Below are 22708 nucleotides of genomic sequence, written 5' to 3' on the forward strand. Positions count from 1 at the left end.
GTGATAGCTTCGGCTATACTTATCTGATCAAGAGACAAAGTGATAAGTGATAGCTTTAGCTACACTTATCTGATCAAGAGACAAAGAGATAAGTGGCTACACTTATCTGATCAAGAAACAAAGTGATAAGTGGCTACACTTATCTGATCAAGAAACAAAGTGATAAGTGGCTACACTTATCTGATCAAGAAACAAAGTGATAGGTGGCTACACTTATCTGATCAGGGACAAGTGATAAGTGATCATACGTAAGACCATAGTTATACTATGGCAAAGTGAAAGTGAAGTACTCAATTTTCCGTGACCGTTCCCTAATTTGATTAAGGATGGTAAGTGACAAATGGGCCCAAAAGAATTAAAGTAAATGGATAAGTGGTAGTGTATTTATATCAGGACGATGTTGTTATTCAAACTAAAGTGATATTTTCATTGCTAAATTGAGAATTTCATAAATGTGTTATTGAATGGTATAATCAATAAACATTGAGTTAAATGGTAAATACGTATTAGTTTTGAATTTGATGTCATTGAATTGTACGTGAATTAAATGGAAATTGCTAGTGATATGATTTAAATTATGAGCATGAGAAATTGCGAATTGAATGAAATGGAAATGAAGCATTAAATTGCATGAGTATGTATCGGGTCTCGCAGGCCCTAATTATTATGATTATAATATTTTGAGGATATATTGTGAAAAGTTATAGAAACATGTTAATTATTTTGAAAGTTTTAATTTTGATGAAATTTTATAACTCGGTTAAATACGTTTACAAGTGTATGTGTTTTGGTAATGCCTCGTACCCTATTCCGGTGTTGGATACGGGTAAGGGGTGTTACATGTACAGGATTCAAATGATTTTCCCGTTTATTTCTCTTGAAAACAGACTCATTCAGGATTCTAAACATATAAATTTAATCCCCTAATTATTTTTATTCAATTTTTTATGATTTTTCAAAGTCAGAACAGGGGAACCTGAATTCATTCTGATATTGTCTTACAAAATATATTATATCTCATGATTTACAATTCCGTTGCTTACACCATTTTTTCTATAATAAACTAGACTCGATAAGCTTTAATTTCATATTTTATTCATTCAATAATTCCATTTATACAATTTTTGGTGATTTTTCAAAGTTAAACTACTGCTTCTGTCCAAAACTGTTTTAGTGCAAATGTTGATTTCGATTTTTGCCCCAAATTTCATAGTTCATACAATTCAATCCTTGATCAATTAACCCCTAAATGAAGCTAATTTTTCCCAATTAATGCTTTACCTAGACATTATAAGTTATTTCACAATTATTTAAATTCAGAATTTCCACATAAAACCCTAACTTCAAACTCTTTCACCATTAAGTCCCAAACATTCACTTTCTATTCAATTCTTTCAATAAAATCAGCATATAAACAATTTAAAGCTCTAATTCCATGCTAAATAATCATATAATTCTAGAAAATATTCATAGCAACTTCCAATTTCTTTCATAAAATCAAAAACTAATGAATTCAACAAGTGGACCTAGTTGTGAAAGTCATAAAAACACAAAAATTTCAAGAAATAATCAAGAATTGAACTTACTTGCAGTAAAAATATGAAAAACCAGCTTAATAAAACCCTTCTATGGTGTTTTTTCTGATGAGAATGCAGAAAAATAATGAGAAATCTAGATAATTCTACTTTAGTCCTAGCTTTATTAAGTAAATTTTGCAATATTCTAATTTTGCCCTTAATTCATCAATTTTCGCCCTTGCCGTCCAGCCCAAATAGACCTTGGGTTTATTTGCCTTTTAAACCCTCTTTTTTTATCATTTAAGCTATTTAATCATTTCTCATAATTTTACATTTGTTACAATTTAGTCCTTTTTATTCAATTAACTATCGAAACTTTAAAATTTCTTGACGAAACTTTAATACTAACTTATTAACACTCCATAAATATTTATAAAAATATTTATGGCTCCTTTTAAAATTTTTAAACTCTCGATATCTCGTTTTCGATTCTAATTTTTTTTAAATATTTATTTCTTGTACACTATTCGCTATTTCAAAAATTTTCCTAACTTCACATTTAACTTATATTCACTAAATTATTAATATTTTCTACTCATTTGTCGGATTTAGTGATCTCGAATCACTGTTCCGACACCACTGAAAATTTAGGCTATTACATGAAATATCAAAATTTTATATAAATAAATAATATGTTAACCATTATTATGATTTAGATATATCCTACTTGCCAAAATATGTTCATATTCTTAAATGAGATTAGTAAACATTTTATAACCTTTTAATTAAAATAACCAAGTTAGAATTATTACAGAATTATCATTTCATAATTAAAATAAGTATATTATTCAAAGGTATTATAACCTTTTAATTTTAAAAAAAAAGCCAATAAAAATATGAAAATGATGAGATTTGAAACCGTACTAATTGAATTAACAAAATATTAAATTTACCACTCAACTAAAATTTTATTTTAATATATATTATATAATTTTTTACTAATAATTTTAATCTATTATTACTTTAATATCATTACATATTTTGTGTTGTTATGATTAATTAATTTTAAATTATATGTTTAATTGTTTATTGTACATTAAATCAATAAAATTTTTATTTCTAATTTTCTATTATATTTTGGGTTGATTTCTTTTTGTTTTATCTTCTAAAACAAAATTGGGATGTTTTGACACAATAATAATTGCATGAAAGTTTGTTTTTTTTTTTAAATATGAAAATTACACACATGACCAATCTATGTCAAGGTAAAATCAAGGACAAGTTGGTGTGTCGTACAAGAATAAATGAGCTTTATTGCTAAATATCAAATATGGTGATGTAACCATGAATTCCCTTTCTCCATAAAGCAGTGGTGCTGCTCAACTTTGATTTTATAGCAATGTCATTCTAAAAGATTTTAACATTAATTACTTAAAAAAGAGAGAGAGAAACTTGGATCCACAAATTGTAATCTGCGTATAGAGAGTATTTGCTACACTGTTCGATACGGACCTCATTGAAAGAACCGTCTACACTCGGTATCTAATCGTCTTCGCCTTTTGTTAGATGAAGCGTTACATTTCAGCAATTCAATTTCAAGTTCCGTATTTGAATGAATTAAAAAAAAAAAAAGAAGATGTGTTACCAAATTAAAATGTATATATAAGCTGACTTCGGTTCTGATACAAAAAATTCTATATGACTTCATTTTCAAAGCTTGAAATGGACCTCCCTTACGTCTGATTGCCATTGAGCATGTTGGAAATGGACCTTCCGTGTGTCTGATTGCCATCACGAGTAAGATATAGTGGAAGCTCTAAAGCATTTCATGCACGTATCATCATCATCATCATCATCATCAGGGAATGCATGATATGCAACGAAAGCTTGTTTCCATGATAAAGAAGAAAACAAGGATGGCCAATCTTTAAAATCATTCCCATGATGAAAGCCATCCCGGTTAGTGCCTTAGTTGTGACTTGCGAGCTTCCATCAACATAGTTTCAAATGCGAAACATGAATTCTCTGATGCTTTAGGATCTGAGGACTCTATCAAGTCCATCCTGTTTGATGACGGCTTAAAATCAAGGAATGGATACACGAATTGCGTGAAGCTTGGTTATATCCATATATGTATCTCCACATTTCACATCATCCTAAGCAGCCAAAAGTTTCATAGCCTTCTCTTTCTCTTCTTGCTCACATAGGCCACTCACCAACGCAGAATTGGTGGCTACAGATGGGGAAATCCCTTCTTCTATAATTTTTTCTGTCAAACTAGAGGCTTCAAAAGTTTTACCTACTTTAAGATATCCATCAATCAATGTATAATAGGTAACAACATTAGGAGCTAACCCCTTCAATGGGAGCTTATCGAAAAGTCTCCTTGCTCGATCTAGATTTCCTGATTTACACAGTCCATTAATTAGAGCATTGTAAGTAACAATGTTTGGTTTAAGATCCACTTTCAGCATCTCATCCCGGAACCTGAATGCTTCATTGACATCACCTGAGGCTGAATACCCATGAATCAAAGTGGTATATGTGAAATTGTCGGGATTGAATCCTCGTTGCAGTAAAGCTAAAAAAACCCTTCTAGCATCATCAACTTTCCCAGACTTGCACAATCCTGTAATAGCTATATTATACACCACATTGTTGGGCAGAGCAAAACATTTGGCATTTTCGTCAATAGTATTAGCAATATTCTGAATATTTACGCAACTAACATCGGCCCTCAGGCTATCCAAACCAAAGTGAGATAAAAGAGGATCAGTACCCACCATCTTCTGCAGGAGTATATTTGCATCATCTATCCTGCCAAGCCTGTATAGGCAACTGACTACTTTGCTGCAAATCTTTATGTTGGGTGCAAACCCTCTCTCAGTCATCTCAAAGAATATGCCAAAAGCTTTATTCGAGTTTCCTACATCACACCAACCAGAAATCAGAGCCCCATACGTAAAAAGATTAGGGGCTAGTCCCCTGGTATGCATTTCAGTAAGAAGATCCCCTAATTTACTCAGTTTTCTAGACTTGAAAATTCCACTAATAAGAGAATTATACATTCCAACTGTAGGAAGAATTGCTTCCCTTTCCATCTTATCTTTAAACTTAAAAGCTTCATCAATTTCTCCAATTCTACAGTACCCATCACTCAGGATTCTATATGTTATTCCATCTGGTAAGCACCCTAGTTCCATCATTTTTCCAAATATCTCTTTTGCATCATCCATTTTCCCAAATTTACACAGTCCATTAATCATTGTATTATAAATAACCCTATTTTTGGAAAAGCCCCATGCTAAAATACTTTTCCAAAATCCTAAAGCACTTTCAACATCTCCCATCTTGAAAAACACCCCAAGCAGTGTACAACAACCAACCTCATCAGGGGTCAACCCTTTTTTCAGCATCATACGCCAAAGGAACAAAGCATCATTAAAGGCACCTGCACAACATAAACCCTTGAGAAGGGTATTGTAAGTTAGAACACTTGGTTCAATTCCTTCTTGAAGCATTTCATCACAAAGCTTGAAAGCCTTGCTCATATGCCCCACCCTGCAATACCCGTCAACAAGAGTGTTATAACTAAATGAATCTGGCTTTATTTTCCAATCATCCATACACATAAAAATCCTCTCTGCTTCGTGAGTTTTACCGACCTTACAATACCCGTTGATCAATGAATTGCAAACAAACAAATTTGTCTTCAATCCCATTTTTAACATCTCTTCTCGAATCCTTACAGCATAATCAATTTTACCAACTTTACAGTAACCATCTAACAGCACACCATAAGCATAAGCATCTACCACCATCAACTCCTCTTCCATCTCTTTAATCACCTTCTCTGCTTCTTCCATCTCACTTTTTTTACAGTAACCTTTGACCAACATTGTATACGTTACGACATTCCTTGAAATCCCTTTTTCAATCATCAACTTCATCACCTTTTTCGCTCCCTCCATATCTCCCAAGCTAACAAACCCATCAATCAAACTATTATAACTAACCACATTCAACTCGAAACCTGAATTCTCCATTTCTTTCACAAACTCTACCGCTCTATTTACTCTCCCTTCCTTACAATACGCATTAGCAATAATGGAACACGTAAAAACATCTGGCACGATCCCAATCCTAATCATCTGCTCATAAACGAGTAAAGCCGTGCAACTTTCTCTATTCTAAACCAAATTACTCAGCAAAGAATTACATGACTTTAAACTAGGGACACGACCGTACTTCCCCATATTATCGAACACATTCAGAGCATCCTTGATCAATCCGTTTTCAGCAAAAATTTTCAGTAACATATCGAAAACCAAGGGTGAAAATCTAAATTCATCATAAACCCCGACGATTTCATTCCAAATTAAATAAGAAGAGCTATTGTTCTTACATGAAGCGACCAGTTCGGATAAATAAGCTCTGGTTTCATCGTACATGCGAGCTCGGGACAAGATGTGGACGATTTTGCAATACGAAGTGAGGTTGGGCCGGAACTTTTGTTGCCTGGAAGCTAATTTGAAAAAATACAAAGAGGCTTTTGGGTTTAATTTGAGGTTTTGGAGGACGGAATCCAGGAGGTCATCGGAGAAGTCGAAAGAGAGGTCGTTGAGGGCGTTGTAACGGCCTAGGATGAGGAGTCGGGTGATCCTGGAGAGGATTTCGGGTGGGGTGAGTTTGTATTCGTCCCGGAATTTCCAGAAGAGAGGAGAGGACACGTGGAAGGATTTGAGTGGGTGGTGGAGATGAGAAAGTAGAGGACGACGGTGTAGACGAGAGTGCCTGAACATTGGTTTAAAGTTTCTCAGTTACGGACTAATATCAGCATTTTCGGCCGCCGGCGATGAAACAAATATAGCATTCCGAGGTCATGGGTGATGCGCGATGACCGGGAATATGAACATTTTTGTAGCCAGCAAATTCTGCTTCTGTTTTCATGACTGGAATAGAGAAGATATTAGGCATTCGAGTTGGACACGGTAGTTGAAGACCTGGAAGTTGATTAGGTTCGGTTGGGCCGCTTGGCAGGTAATGCAATGGGCTTTTGGGTTCGGATATACGTTTGTTAAACTGAAAACTTAAGAATTTTCCGACAAACATATGGGCCGAAGTAAGAGTAAGTTTGTTTGTACTTTGTTGTTAGGGTAAACTGTTAAAATGGTCATTTTTGTTAGTTTCAAGTTACGTTTTAATTACTTATATTTGAAATGTTATGTTTTAATCACTTACGTTATTATTTTGTTACAAAATGGTTACTCTACCATTAAAATCTGTTACCTCACAAACGGTAGTCCAACGTGGCAGTTAAAATGAGTTTTAAATGCCAACGTGGATATCCAATAAGTAAATTAATTAATTTTTTAATTAAATAAATTTAATTAATTGAATTTTATAAATTAATTAAAGGAAAATGTTAATTTGGTTTCCGAAATAATCAAAACTAGTCTAATCCCTAAATGCATCATATTAATCCTTGAACTAGAAAAAAAAACCCTTGGTCTCCTACTTCTTTTAGTTTTTGTTTTTATTTTGATTGAAAAAACTATCCATTTTCATAGTCATCTTTGTTGAATTAAAACAGTAGAAATCCAATTGAGTACTCCATTAATCGGTTGGATTTATTTATTCAAAATGGAAAAACAAAGAATCGATTCAATGGAGAGTCCAAGCATGGTTTACAGTCAAAATTGAGCGCAAAAATAACTTTAAAAAAGTGACTATTTTGTAACAAAATGATAACATAAGTGACTAAAATATAACATTTCAAACATAAATGACTAAAATGTAACCTAAAACAAATAAAAGTGATTATTTTGGTAATTTACCCTTTTTGTTATCTTTTATCTTGTTTCTGTCTAGCGGGGAACTCGGATGAATTTTGCATGGTTTGCCACGGCTTCCTCTAACAGGTTTCAATCCTGTACAAGGATTTTACCAAAGGCTAGTGACTGAATTTTCACACTTTCATTTTTTCTCGCATGGTTTGAGCAAGTACAATAGATTCATTTTAAGAGTTTAATGATTTTTAAAAAAAAAATAGAAATCTAATTAAAATTTTTACCAGATTAATAAATTTTTTTAAAAGTTTTAAGAGCTTAATTTATTTATTTTTAAAAATAAAAGATATAATGAGAGTTTTAAAAAATTTGTACAGAAACTGTTCTTAAACTCGCAAACAAAATTTGTGTTTTGCATATTTGTTGTTTGATTGGAGTAGAGATTTTGACTAATTCCTACTAGGCTCGACAAATAAACACCGCCCCCACACGCCCCATAAATTAGGCAAAAGTAATGGTCCTTGTAAGCTTCAATGATACTGAAACATGAATAAGATCTAATAACTGAAACATGAATAAGATTTGATATCCAAATCCCATGTCCCAGTCCACACGCTATCTGGAATCACGGGTTTGTTCTGGACTGTGGATCCAATCATATTTTGACATTGTATGAATACCGCTAACAAGAGTGTGTCCAGGAGCAGCATATTTTAAGTTACAACTTGGGACACTAAACTAATTTAAGTGGATCCTTTGAAAATGTGAAATTTGTTTTGTTTCTTTGTAACATAACATGAGGACTAGTTCTTGTACTTTTGCTAGTATGATTATTAAACTAATGAAGCAGCCTCAAAGAGTGGAAAGAAACAACTTTGTAGCTTTCTTAGGGCGTTGCCATTTGAGTCAACCAAACTCTGATTTATCTGTATTTTTTTATGATCCTTAAAACGCGTTTTATTCCAGCATTAATCCCTGCAGGCAGCAACTAGCAAGCATTCTTCAAGTTCCTTCTCTAACCAACAAACCATGTGCAACTTCACCATGAATCTGTTCCTTTTATGCTTCCTCATACTTGATGTTTTCATTGTATACATAAATGCTCAACAAAACTACTCAGGGAACTCAGCTTTGGAGTGCGATAACATTGATGATGAATCGGGCACTTCTTCAGCATTTCTTTACACTTGCAATGGCCAAGATCGAAATTGCCAAGCCTTTCTTATCTACAACGCTCAACCTCCTTTTAACTCAGTTCCCAGCATTTCGGTTCTCATGTCTTCGGACCCGGCTGAGATTGCTAGCATCAATAATGTAACCGAGGATGCAAAGTTCCCAACCGGGAAAGAGGTGATCATCCCTGTAAGCTGTTTTTGTTTAGGCCGGTATTATCAGGCAAACACCACGTTTAACATCTCAAACATCCATGGCACGTATTATACTGAAGGAACTGAGGCATACCAGGGATTAACCACATGCAGTTCCCTTATACGAGCTAATCCACAAAGTGAATACAAATTGGTTCCTGGAATTGAATTGAAAGTTCCACTTCGATGTGCATGTCCAACGAGTAATCAAACCGAGAGTGGAACAAAGTATCTACTGACTTATTCTTTCAGCTTCGGGGATACTATTGCAGATACAAGTGATAGATTCAATGTGAGCAAAAACAGAATTGATGATGCAAATGGTTTGGAAGAGTTGCAACTTACTAACCCTTTCACAACAATCCTAATTCCTCTGCCAACAGCACCTTCAAGCTCCCAAACCATAATTCACAAGGATCAGCCACTTGATCCACCTCTTCCGTTTGAAGAATACTCGAAAAGCAGCAATGGATCGAAGCAGAAATTGTATGGAGTTGGAGTTGCAGCAGGTTGCTTTTTGCTTCTTCTTATCATCATCTTGTTCGCTGCTGTTAAGTTCAATAAGAAAGGGGATGGAGTTCTTCAAATTGGCAATGAAAGAAGTACAAATTATGTATTACCAGCTGACCTCCGTATTGAAATTGCGAGATTCGACCAAGGTTTAAGAGTGTTTACATTTAAGGAGATCAAGAAGGCTACATGGAATTTCAGTTCTAAGTATAGAATCAATGGTTCTGTCTATTCCGGCAGTTTTGATGGGAAGATCCTGGCTGTTAAAATAATGAGACAAAATGCATCCAAGGTGGTACAATTGCTGAAGAACATCAATCATTTCAATCTGATCAAGCTTCAAGGTGTATGAGAAAACCATGGAGTTTTCTATCTTCTTTTTGAGTATATGGAAAAAGGGTCTCTAAGGGATTGGCTTTGCAATCAAAGCACTGACGAGATTGGATGCTGGACGAGGAGGATTCAGATTGCTTTGGATGTTGCTAATGGGCTTCACTATCTTCACAGTTTCACCAAACCTGCCTATGTACATGGGGACATCAACAGCAGCAATATTCTGCTAAACGGTGGTTTAAGGGCCAAAATTGCAAACTTCAGCCTTGCAAAAGAAGTGGCGAGTGAAACGAGCAGTGTCACTTTTAGAACTCGGGTTACAGGGTCTAGAGGTTATCTGGCACCAGAGTTTGCACAGACAGGTCAGGTTACTTCCAAGATTGATGTCTTTGCTTTTGGGCTTGTGCTATTGGAACTGATCACCGGAAAACATGCCACCATTACGCAAGATAGAAGAGAAATACTGCTACACAAAACCGTTGTTTCCATCATGGAAAAAGATAACGCAGAAGCTAAGAACTATTCCTTCATTGATCCTAGGCTAAACTGTGAGAGCCGGACAGAGTTGGCCCTGCGGATGGCTCAATTAAGTGTAGCCTGCTTGACAGAAGAACCAACAAAGACACCATGCATGGAGGAAGTAGTGTCAGTTCTGTCCAAAATTCGAGCAGATATATGTAAATAGGAGCCATTGTCAATTTACATGAAATGAAATTTCCTTACAATGAAATTGATTAAATAAATTTGTTCTCAAGGTGGGTCTAAAGACAAAAATAACTAATTATAAAAAAATGAAGAATAGCATTGAAAGCCACAAGGAATGAAAATTGGTAATGCTTCTAAAACTACACTTTAGAGATATCAAAATGATCGTATGTGCTCGGGCCTTCGGTTCTAAAAGGAAAAGGCCGAGCTTTATCTCTTCGAAAAAATGGAAACGTGTTTGAGAATTTGGGGCTTGGGATTTCAATGAGGGAACCTCCCTGTCATCCGAATATGTTCAAGGGTATTTCTAAGACCATATTTATAAACTGCCTGATGGCCTGCTCTGAAACCATCTCCATATACAGGGAAGCATCTGATTCGATTTGGTGCTTGAAGAACTCCCCAAGCTTCCTCTCGAGTTGAGATCTTTTGCCCTTTTTTAATCTACTGCTCGAAGACGATGACGAAGTCCATGCACCGTTGCTGTCTGAAGCAGAGTCGAACTGGGTAAGTAACCACATGTGTGCTAATACCTGACAAATACCCTCCTCGACATCCTGACTAAGAGTCCGGAAACCTAACAGACAAACAGCATGTCTCACTGTTAGTGTCTACAAATGGAGAAATATAACATATCCTTTTACTACTTATTATGACGAGAAATGGAATGCACCTTGAAGTCGCATCCATGCATGCATCATCTCATGGGCTAAGATTGACCCAGTCAATAACCTGCATATTCAAGATTTTCATGTTTGCATCAAATACATCAACCTTACTTGAAGTTGCAGTACTAAAAGCAATCAAAATTTGCATCAACTCCTACTGATATGCACGCTTTGTATAAGCGCAAGAAGGATTTGATAAATTAGAAAGACAAAGGAGAGGCTATAGGACTATAATTCTTTAATTCAGTCACCATTGACTGAATGAGAATAAACTCAAATGCAAAAGCAATTAAGGCAAATAAAACAATACCTTGGCAGGCCATAAAGAATGAGAATTGCAGTCACATCACATCGACGAGTTAATTTGTACGGCTCTGTTATCATGTCCATAGAACGATTTCCTGTCCCCAATCTTGGTCGCCTTCGGATCTGATGATTTCAGGTTGAAGATAGTAAGAAACATTGAGAAATAGAAAAACGAACAATGAACATTTTGATGTTATCAACCATTAGCAAAGGAGAATTCCATATATTCTTACAGTGCTGACAGTTTGTTCCTCGGAAAGGCAGAGTCCTCTAGTCTCTGGCATATGATAATGGCCCTGCCCAAGATGAAGCTTTTAGAATGCAATCATATTAAGAAGAGTCAAATAACTTCTTGTGAGTATTCCCATCAAGCATTCAACATGAAATTTCCATGACATCTCTAGAAGCATGCTCACAGTGCTTCCATAGCAGTCAGACACAACTGAAAACAGATATTCTGCAGTAACATCTTATATAGCTAAGAAGAACAGTCCTAGAAAATACTTTTGATGTCGTTATTTCAGCATTTTTGTCCTTACATTCTTTTCTCCCTCTCTGGCATCATTCAAAGCTTGCCTTTCAACCAGGAGTAAGGGAACTTGCTGCTCCACTTTCATATCTAAGCTTTCATAAAATTCTTGTATATCCAGATAAAGGGGTTGGCATTGCTTAGTATCCATAACTGCAGAGTCCAGACACTCTAGGCAGAGCTTCCGCCCATCATTAAGGGCAACATATCCCGTGTCGTGTGGCTGCATATGATGAGCAAATGCGTCAAGCTTTTTCTCTTCTTCTCAGAAATAGTAGAAGGGTTTGGAAACTTAAATACGCTTAGAAAGATGTGCATGTTTTCATCATACTCACCTCCATTCGTTCGCAGCTACAGCATCGTGGAGTACCGTCATGCTCATGAGACGGGCAGTACTTTTGCATCCAAAAAGGATGTGCCCTATATTCAATAAGACCAGCAGGGTTTGTTGAAATCTGTCAAGAGATGAGTGAGCGCATAAGAGCATTAGAGTCACTTTTTTTTTCCCTCTCTATTTCAATACTACTTAAAAACAGTACAGGATAGAAGATTTGGACATGCTATGCATACAGAGGTTTCCTGTATTTTGTAGTTCTTGTAATTCCCATTCTACTACTTCCAATCGTTAAAACTTGGAACTATATCCGAGGATATCAACCATAAACTACACTTCATTGAGGCTATATTACATGATATTGATAAGCATTTGTGTGACCAGATTTATTTAGCACTTGAAATTCATTATTAGGTAAGAAAAACTAAAAAAACATACTTGTGATTTGGCATTACCATAAGTTCATTATCAACATATATATAATAAATGAACTGAAATATGCAGCAAATCACATGGCTTGAAAAATTCATGCATCGAATGAATTAAAAGCAATACAAATTTATAACAAAGCGAATATTAAACCAATGCAAGAAAAAAAGCTTACAAAGTGGTTGCAGACATCGCATTTTGGATGGTACTGCTCCTTGTAGCAAGATTTATGAAAACGGTAATTACCAGACATAGAGAACTGCAGAAGAAAGCATAAATCTAAATTAGCTTATTCATCAATCAAACATCTAGTGAAGGAACCACATATGGTAACATTGGTAGCCATCAAAATTTGTACCTCATAATCAGAAATTGGGAGATTGCAAGCATGGCAACGGAAACAATCTGGATGCCAAAATGCACTGAGGCAATTTAGAAATCTTCCACAACCAATCTCGGTATTGCAACCCGCACAAATCCTACTAAAAATAAATAAGTTCGTCAAGGGAGCAAAATGATATGGAATCTACGCTAGCAAATGTCTTTGCATGAAATGCAGCATAACTGATGCCAATGAAAGACAAAAGATAAATTAAGAGGCGCAATAATTCATATTTAAACCTTATTAAATGAGCTCGTATGAAATAGTTATAGTAGTTAATGGCATATTATTTACCTGTATCCCGTCGGAAAATGGACTGGCATAGGTTGATAAGTATTTACATTTTCGTATTGTGGAGGAGGTTCAAAATTCAAGCTTTCTTGTATAGCTCTTGCAAGTTGCTCATCATCCTCTAGTTGAGATTTATCATCTATCCAATAATTTAAGAAACTTAATAATTCGAATTATGACATGTTAGATAATAAGTAGGAAAGAAGATAAACATTTTATTGGGAACTTGTGGCTCATGCCATACGGTACAACTGAGAAGAACATTGACATAAAAACCAGGAAGACATGCTACACACCTTTTACCCTTCTCCCCTTCTGACTTTCCTCGAGAAGAGATAGGGCAATAGCACGATCTATCTCTTCATTCTCATGCTCCCTCCAAGCAACCTACATCCAAGGTTGAGACAAAGTTATAACAGAAAATATATTAGAAGTGATAACTAAAGTAACTCAAATAATCCAATTGGTCAATTCCTTGATGCAACTACTGTTTTACAATCTAATTGGCCGCATATTTACTATGCAACTTTGCCAAGAGCCACTAAGTGATTTTATGCGTTTCACACCAGTGGCATTACAGGAAACAGGACGGGATAAAATCATAAAAAATAGTTGAGAACATAGAAAGGGAAACTGAAAACAGTAACAGATGTAAATACCCCTGAGCCTGAAGGTGCATAAAATTGACGATCCTCGGCATAATGTCCATGATAATGTCCCTCTGAAGATTTATGGGCACACCCCTTAAAAACTTTTTTAATCCAATTCATAATGCAGAATGTTATCTGCTCATAATCAATAAGATTTCCACCTGCAAATAGAACATACATTCAAACACAGATATGGCAAGATCTGCATAAAATTTTTTTAATGCAGTAAATATAAAATATAAGCCAAAATGAAGTTACACAATTCTTGCTAAGATAGATGAGATAAAAAATGGTTACTTCTAAGTTCTAATTGAAGAAATGAACAAAACTTGGCAGAAGATTCAGCATTCCAATATCAAACATTATTAAAGAAGCAAAAAAATATAATTGGAGAAAATGCTAGTAACCGCTATTGTGTTGACTATTGAGCCAAAAGAATTAGTAAGGAATACGATCAAAGTGGATTAAAAGCAGCCAAGAACAGAAGAATACAAAAACAACAGGGGTTCATGCATAACGAACAATTGCCTACAAAAAGTTACATCAATTCAGCTGCATTTGTCTTCAATGCAAGTCAACCCAGGATCAATGATTGCAATCAAAATCACCCACCTGGCATTATTTAACCCCAGAATGTTTAAGCTAAAAACGAGTGAAAAAACGCATCAAATTTCTCGCTAGACCCAATTGAATATAAGGAGAGAGAGCCCAAAAAGAAAAACAGATTCTTTCCAGCTTAGGATGACCGCAAAATCCAGGACATGTAACGAGGGAATTGCAGGTATTTAAAGAACAAAAAGTGAAGAATCAAAACAAGTGGAGAAATGACTCACCTCAAACAAATCAATGACCAGCAGCAAAGGGTGGATGAAGACTGCAGAAGAGACCTATATCAGATAAGATCTCACGATTAACCAAAAAAAAGTTTCAAAATTTTCAGACCTATAAAGCTATTTATTCCCCTCTGACCCTTTTCCTCTTTTCTTTTCTTAAAAAAAAAAATCTTTTTCGGTCTTTCTCTTTTGTGTATAAAAACGCAAAGGACAGGGAAGAACAGTGACGGCCTTTTTATTTCTTTGGCTCCAAAAAGAAGAATCTTACCACACCCAAGTCCCTCAAAGAAAAACTAAAGCAAATAAAAAAGAAAGACATGTCATTCGATACATCATTTAACACGGTGATTGGTGAGAACTAAGCTTAAGAAATATTGACAAAAAAAAAACTAAGCTTAAGAAAAGAGGTGTCTTCAAGTGTACGCAAATTCAAAGTCAACCATGCACACAAAGCGTACAAATTTGATGAGTTTTTGTCATAACCCCCAATGGATTGACGAAGATTCGTCAAACCCAATCGAGTATTTCACCTAATTTTTTTAATCCTAGTGATTAGAAACTTTATTTTTTACATGTAAGGTGCGGGTGCCTCTAATTCTTCCACTCGAAAAACCTCCCAAAAAAAGAAGCAAGCTTTCTTTGGGTGGCTTATGATGCTGAATTTGTAACATGGGTTTAAAGTGAATGCACCAAAAACAGAAAAAGTTTGGAAGAGTGCACATTGTTTTTGGATTTCAATGAGACAGAGATCATTTATGGATAATAATAAAGAAAACATAAAAGTGCGAAAAGGATTAGTCTCTTTGGTAGAGATTCCAATCCCACTAGCTCTCAAAGAATATCTAAAGACTCCCAAAGTGATCGAAACTCCAATACTGAAACAACTTCTTTTCATCGTGTTTCTCTTTCTGTCATTAATCTCACTTATTTTTTTCTTGGTTAAATTTTAGAAACAGTTATTTCCCTGAAAATACTTAACAGTTTTATATGACTCACTAAAAAAAGTATATTTTCCCCAGGTTGTATCATTAATGGAATAGCATGTGATTTCTGTTGATTAATATGCAATGATAGCTTCAAAAATATACAAAATTAGCTAGTAAGAACGTCAGCTTATAAGGGTAATGCCAAGGGCAATGATCATATAAACTTGATGATATCACATGCCTTTGTTCTTCAAAAATTTTTGACTGCACCAAATTTTAAAACAAGTGAACGGAAATGATATTCAAAACGAATGATTATGATAATCAAGTTAGGCCAGTGAATTTAAACACCATAAAAAAATGATTGAGCTTTCAAGCAGTGGTTGATAACAAATCATTGTCAACAAAGATGGCGTGGTTGAAACTATTGATAAGCTAATCTCTATTTCCCATTACCATTAACAATGTTTTTTTAGGTTTGGGTTTAAAGTTTACATGTAAGACAATTGTGAAATGTCCAAAAAAACATATGCTCCGCATGAGAAAGGGCAAATGGAAGGATCTAAGCTAAGAATGGAAAAAGTTTAAGCTGCCTTCTAGATATCTAGTACGGTAGTTGACCACTTCTCACATGTGGACTAAATGTTGTTAGGTTTCTAGCTTTAATTTCCCAATATACATTGCTGGTGTGCTTTTATAAACGCGTAGTATAAAATAATCCAAGTCTTCATCATCTAAATTGACCGTTCTTCGATTGTGAATTATGGGCGGTGAATCATTTGGTTTTGCCAGGAACTTGCATGCTGACATGAAATGATACTGCAGGGAACTTACAGGTTCATCCATTTTCTCTGAAGGATCTAATATCCATTAGCTTGGCACTGCATTATGCTATGGCAGTGTTACCTTTGTTTACCCCACTAGGGAATTCGTAGTGGGTTATTATTTGCTAAGTTTGAAGCAAATGTGGGCTCTCACAGGCTTATGGTCTGAACTATAAATGTCATCAACTGGTTCATAACAGTGCAAGCTTGCACTGATTTCGTCAGGATCTTCTATCTTGAACAAGATTCGATCGGTCCACGACGGAACTCGAACCTGTCAAAATTTTAATATTGCAGATGATCTATCATTTTGAAAGATTGAATCTAACAGAGACCATTATTCAGTTTATATTACCTTGTAACTTGTATCGTAGTTGCTACTTCCTATATTGAACTTATATGTGGGTTTGAATGTAAGTGTTCCTTCACAATATCCATTGAAAATCTGCCATCTCTGGGCCTCCTGAAGGAGTTGGTCTTTGCTTGTAAGCAGCTGCAAGGAATAAAACAGAGAAGTTCAGGCAAGAGCTATGATGAAAAGATAGATTGAGAATAAAATGGCAAGATGGAGCAGAGACCCTGAGGAGGTTTCTTTGTATTAAGGTTCTAGCTGGATGTGTATCGATGCCTTGTAGCCTGTAATTGAGATCTCCCAACCAGATGGTGATTTGGGCGGGCCGGGCATAAGGGTTCCAATACTTTGTGAAGAGAGAGTGAGATATGTGCCTGCACTCTGAATCCCTTTCTTCTACATTTCGAGCATGAGCTGCTTAGAGGATAGTATGAATCGAATCACTACTGGCCCAAAATTTAAGGGCTTGGAATGAAAATTTGATATCTTTCTGGACCTAAAACGGGTTTTTACTATGTTAAATTACTATCACAAATCGGGTATGGAGAGTCGAAAATTTATCAAATCCCAAGAAATTAAAAATAGTGATAGTAATTAATTTTATTATTATAATAATAAATTGAATAACCTAGAATTTAATCCCCAATATGTATTTGAATTCAAATACAATGATAATAATAAAATGAAAGTATAAAATGATTATTAATAACATAAAGTTGCGTGTTTATGTAAAGAAATTTATTAAAATCATACTTGTATTAAATAATAAAGTATAATTATAATTTATATATTAATTTTAAATTTTATTAAAATTATTAAGTTAAAATTATATTATCTTCAAATTCATCAATGAAATATATTAAAATGATTTAATATTAAATAATTATTAAAATTATAGTTATGTTAAAATAATATAATAATTATAACTAAAAGGGTGGAATAGGGTAAAATGGAGATTATCACTCTTCCACTAGGGGTGAGTTTATCCTACTAGAGGCCTTAAGCCTCAATCAAAAGTTAATGCTCTCCACAGAGAGCGTATCAAACAACCTCACAAATGAACTTGTGATGAGATTAGAGGTAAGATAAGGCAAAATATTCTTAGAATCACAACGTATTAGAGGTTCAGTGGGATCGAAAGGGAGCTTAACGCTCTCTTTGAAGCACCACAATCATCTCTTTGAATGATTTTGGATTCATCCAGTGGAGGAAAGATTTCCACCACACCAGTGCTTGGATTTTTCACCGGAGCACTAGTTTTAAAAATAAAAATAAAAAAATCTAATGAGAATACTTTCCCACTTTAACCTTCGATCGGTTTTAAAAAATTACATGTATTATAAAATAACTACAAATTTATTAATTATAAAAAAAACAAATATATTATAAGTTTCATTATTTAAAAAAACATAAATTTTATTTTTAAAAAAAATCTATTTGATACATATTAACTTATTATCATAAACTAATTTTAATATATTTTAATATTCAATATTTAATATAATACATTTTAAAATATTATATAATAATTTGTTGCTTTTATTATAAAAAATATATAGTTTTGAGCTTTATATAATTTAGTAAATATGTAAATTTGATTATTAGAAAATTTATATGAAATAATAGATATGTTAATAAAAAAATATGTAAAATATAATTATTCATTTTACATAATAATTTAATTTGGTGTCATTATTAGTCATTTAATTTTCAACCTCACTATTATAATTGCATTTGAATTTAAGCACATATCATATAATTAATTTTAATCTCACCCCTATAAAATTTAATTTAACTTTTTACCATTATTTTTAATGTTATTGGAAACAATCTTATTGCCCATCTATATGAATGGAGCTAAGCTCCATTAAATCAAAGTAAATGGATTTGGATGTCTTTCACATTTCATTTGTTTCATTATAATTGTAATTGTACCTACTCATAGATCGGATTACTTGTTTAAGTCCAAATGTCTCTCTGAAATTTGAGAGGATCCGAACAAAAATATTAGGCTTGAAAAATAATTCTGGACAAAAAAAATGGTACCCCTTTGGAGCTCGATCCATTTTTAGTTTGTAATGTTTTATATTATGTTATTTTTATATATTATGTAATTTATAACAAATAAAAATTAAATCTATAATAATACTATAATATAAACATTAAAATATGTTAGTATAACTATATAGAAACTTTTAATAAATAAAAATAACATAAAAATATTATTTATCTAAAAAAAAAGAATACAAGTGAGCTTAAAATGGGTTTGGGTTAACTATTTATAAATATGAATTGGTTTTGGTAAAATTTTAGGCCCATATTTTTATTAAACTTGGATAAGTATAAAATGTGTTAATATCATACCTAGAACCGACCCATAACCACTTCTAATTGTGCTATTATGGTTCTTATTTGTGCCTTTTATTTTTGTTAGTTTCCTATATTTATCATAATTATTCATAATATTATATACTAGATTATGTTATATATGTATATATATATGTTGTGGATAGAAAAATTTATGTAATAAATTTATTAAAAATTAATATACAAATTAAATGCGGTTTTAAATGGAATGGTATGGTTGAGAAGATGGAGGTTTTTTTTTTGATCAAGTTGAGAAGATGAAGTTGATGGTTTTTTGGGTTTAAATTTCATATTATTTATCACGTGTATGTATCTTTTTAGAATTGTAAAATTATAAAAGAAATAAATACTATTAAAATAATATGTATATTCAAAAATAAAGAATTTTTATGATTTCATAATTAAATAGAATTATCTTTGATACATTTATATTTGAATTAAGACTTGAATAATAATAGACACTAACTCAATTAGATATCTCTAGCATAACAAGCGTGAAAATACTGTTGGAGCATAGCCACCAACCCCTATCAACATGAGTGGTAAAATAGATCTGGAATTCTATGTTCTAATGTTGCCCATAATTGAATAAAAGAGGGAATAATACAGGAGAGATGGCAAGTAATAAACACCATCCTGAATCCTTTGTAGTTGATACGGATTGCCACGGCCCCTTTCTTTCTCCTCATCATTCCTCCGCAGCCTCCCATTGAATGTTTATCCACCTTCAGTTCTAAATTATGTCCGATTCCAGAAATAAGAATATCAATTACCCTCATCTAACATCTTATCTATCTTAATCTTGTATAACAATATAAAAATGAATGAACCTAACACCAGAAATGACAGTCTCTAACCTTTGATCAACAAGTCTGATTTCTTCGGTCCGAACACATACAGTTGCAGAGACTGCATGATTGCCTTTCCTAACAAGCTGATACATATACAGCAGCTTCAAATGTCAGTTTATTTATTGATGTGTCGATGAAAATAAAACAAAAGATTTTGCATATGCTTACTCGTGTGTTTCAACTAGAGCATCCTGCAGCAATCGCGCAACATTGTTTCGAGGTACCTCTTGCAACCCGACAGCAAGTAGGTCAAATCTCCGGTTGCTACCAACCAGCTCCACCAGATCTTCATATGAGACCTTAAAAGACGAGGATAGTATATATACTAATGAAATAGTAATTAATATCGAAATATCTGCACTTATTGATTTGATTTTGCACCGTATATGTTGCTTTTTTTCTCCTTTCATTAATTCATAAGAATACACGATGTGATTCCAACCTGTCCATTCATGTTCCAAGTCACTATGCAAATGTAAAGGTCAGAATTTCTCAAGAATTCCCAAAGATTATCCGCCTCTACTGTCTTTATTCCTTCATGAGCTCGGTTGCTGAAAGAACCCAGAGATAGTTTTCTCTTGTAATTTGATCTTCTTCTGCAAAGCAAGGATATATCAGTAATCTCTTTTGTTTAAAAATAAGAAGTTCCATTTTACGTACCCTTTTCCAGCTTGAATTGTATTGAGATTTCCCATGTGTTGGTTAAGATTACCATCACCAGATGCAAGTACTGAAGACGATATGAATTTATGTGTGGACAAAAAAACTCAAAAATAAATGCGAGAGAGAGAAAGAGCGAGACAGCTCTCTTGCTTGACTTGGGAACCATATGAGATGTAATGTATAAAGACAGAAACTTTTGGCTTTTTGGCCGTGAAGATTTGGAAACCCCCCCTTCCCCCCCCCCCAAAAAAAAGGTCAAAATATCTGAAATCTTATGCATGCATGGATCTCTTATCTGAAAGGCTCAATACCTTTTTCTGTACGAGTTAGGTTGGGTGTATTTGACAATATCAGTTGACAACGACCGTACAACAATACCATATCTAACAAGCAAACCGTCGCAAAGACATGGATTGGTTGAAAAAACATATCTTAAACGTCTATACCTAATAAGCTGAAACTAGACTTTTAAGTGGGGGGTCACTGGTCACCCTAAAGCAGGCTCTCTGAATGCAGCTTTTTAATCGGTTTATCAACTTTCATTCTAATGAACCTTTTTTTTTCTCTTGTTTGAACAATAATAGAACACAGTATAAAAAATATCACTAAGGGTTTTCTTTACGCTCATAGCTTGGATGCCCTCTTCTACCTACCAATTATCGGTTGTCATGTTTAATGGTATTTAAGCATGAGTCCAAGATATCCCAAAAAAGAGCAGAGCCGTAATTAAAGTTGTTGTCAAAGTTATGATTTTCTTGCCAATCGATAGTTGAAAGGAAGGAACGAGAGGTCGATTGAGAGATGGGATTAAAACTGGAATTCAAGTAAACCTTTTGGGTTAAATTAAAACTTTGAAATTTCAACTGCTTACCCAACCCACCTGAGAATACTCTTACTAGGCCCAATTCAAGCCCGTCAAAGGTTATTTCGTCTCGTATACATGTACGAGAGTACGCCGCGTCGCACAGCCCGCACCTACACCCACTGGGGTTTTGGGCTGCGGCTTCGAGCTTCCCCACAAGTTCTAAGTTCTAACCCATCTCTTCTGTAGCTCCGAACCCAAGTAGCATCTGCTCCGACTTCCTTTTTCTTCCTGTTCTTTCCTCCATTTTTATCTCATTCCCTCTTCTCATCCTTTCCTTCTCCACCTTTTTTGTTCCATATCCATTTCTTCTTTTCCCATTACAACCGCAAAATATGAGCAACTACTTCAATTTAAGTTCCCATAAATAAAGTACCCCTTTTTTTGTTTTGCCATTTTTCTGATTTTCCATGTTTTCTTTCCCTTTTAGATTCTGTCTTCAAAAGTACCCTTTTTTTGTACTTTATAGAATATTTCAAATTCATGATTTTATTGACATTTAAACATTTTAGTCAAAGGATTGCTTAATTTGCGAACACGGGTTTATAGTTACTATTTAAAGTTTCAAACTTTATTCTGTCATGAATCATTGGAACAAATATCAGTCAAATGTACTTGTTTATATATTTTTTTCAGATTTCAGCTTGTAAATTATGCGGCGATTTCAGGTCGGCATGGAAAGCTTTTTATTTAGATGTGTTTATAATTTATAAAATTTAAATTAATAATAGTAAAAATTGATATTTGACCTAAAAAATATAAAAATTTAATTTAATCTTTTAAAAATTATAAATATATAAATTTTAAGTTAACTATTATAAAATATATACAATTTAATTTCTCCAAAAGAAATTTCCATGGCTTCCCCTGAGTTTAACTATGCTTATAGGGCATTGAAAGGTAAAGCTTAAAATTGGCCAAATAACTAAACATTATAAGCAATGCAAATGGTAAGTGTTTTTTTTTGTCTATTTGTCGGCTCTTTTTCCTTATAAAATGTGTTGAACTTTCAGAAAAATGAAGTAGATTTCTCTTGCTGCTACGTTTCCATGTGTTGAACTTAGAATTTGATGCGCTTGAATAAATGAAGTAAATTTTGTGCAAGTTCTTTTACAGATATTGCATTTCTTTAAGGTGCCTAATTATCTGTATTTAATAAATAAATAAATAAATAAAACCACTCACGGTTGTGTTGTGCATTTGTGCTGGAGAATCCACAT

The 22708-nt window shown here is 33.9% G+C and overlaps 4 protein-coding genes and 1 pseudogene across 4 annotated transcripts; 2 read left to right on the forward strand and 3 right to left on the reverse strand.

The window, feature by feature from the left end:
- Positions 1-3158: 3158 nt before the first annotated feature.
- Positions 3159-6683, reverse strand: LOC107942013 (putative pentatricopeptide repeat-containing protein At1g19290; annotated as a pseudogene).
- A 1652-nt stretch (positions 6684-8335) lies between these two features.
- Positions 8336-9535, forward strand: LOC107942014 (lysM domain receptor-like kinase 4). The gene has a single exon (XM_041111892.1). It carries the CDS (start codon positions 8336-8338, stop codon positions 9533-9535), a length of 1200 nt encoding a protein of 399 aa, XP_040967826.1.
- Positions 9536-9571: 36 nt separating this feature from the next.
- LOC121228879 (protein LYK5-like) lies at positions 9572-10201 on the forward strand. The gene has a single exon (XM_041111893.1). It carries the CDS (start codon positions 9572-9574, stop codon positions 10199-10201), a length of 630 nt encoding a protein of 209 aa, XP_040967827.1.
- Positions 10167-14583, reverse strand: LOC107942015 (protein DA1). Its single transcript, XM_016875651.2, is given in 13 exon segments — positions 10167-10589; positions 10592-10798; positions 10895-10953; positions 11200-11318; positions 11429-11491; positions 11735-11947; positions 12060-12179; positions 12663-12746; positions 12846-12966; positions 13164-13299; positions 13457-13547; positions 13820-13971; positions 14423-14583. Coding segments are annotated over 13 exon segments (1479 nt in total). The 5' UTR covers positions 14430-14583; the 3' UTR covers positions 10167-10482.
- Positions 14584-19522: 4939 nt separating this feature from the next.
- LOC107942006 (type IV inositol polyphosphate 5-phosphatase 11) lies at positions 19523-20840 on the reverse strand. Its single transcript, XM_016875643.2, has 5 exons — positions 20624-20840; positions 20406-20559; positions 20132-20262; positions 19970-20046; positions 19523-19845 (listed from the first exon to the last, which is right to left on the reverse strand). The coding sequence occupies exons 1-5, from the start codon at positions 20656-20658 to the stop codon at positions 19643-19645; spliced, it is 600 nt and encodes a 199-aa protein (XP_016731132.2). The 5' UTR covers positions 20659-20840; the 3' UTR covers positions 19523-19642.
- Positions 20841-22708: the final 1868 nt, after the last annotated feature.

The sequence above is a fragment of the Gossypium hirsutum genome, chromosome A05, assembly GCF_007990345.1.
Source record: "Gossypium hirsutum isolate 1008001.06 chromosome A05, Gossypium_hirsutum_v2.1, whole genome shotgun sequence".
Classification (NCBI taxonomy): Eukaryota; Viridiplantae; Streptophyta; class Magnoliopsida; order Malvales; family Malvaceae; genus Gossypium; species Gossypium hirsutum.

Coding starts and splice junctions, on each gene's coding strand:
- LOC107942014 (XM_041111892.1), top strand. CDS start 8,336: ATGTGCAACTTCACCATGAATCTGTTCCTTTTATGCTTCCTCATACTT.
- LOC121228879 (XM_041111893.1), top strand. CDS start 9,572: ATGGAAAAAGGGTCTCTAAGGGATTGGCTTTGCAATCAAAGCACTGAC.
- LOC107942006 (XM_016875643.2), bottom strand. CDS start 20,658: ATGGGAAATCTCAATACAATTCAAGCTGGAAAAGG. Junction 20,047..20,131: donor GCTCTAGTTGAAACACACGA/GTAAGCATATGC, acceptor TATATGTATCAG/CTTGTTAGGAAAGGCAATCA. Junction 19,846..19,969: donor ATCAGACTTGTTGATCAAAG/GTTAGAGACTGT, acceptor GACATAATTTAG/AACTGAAGGTGGATAAACAT.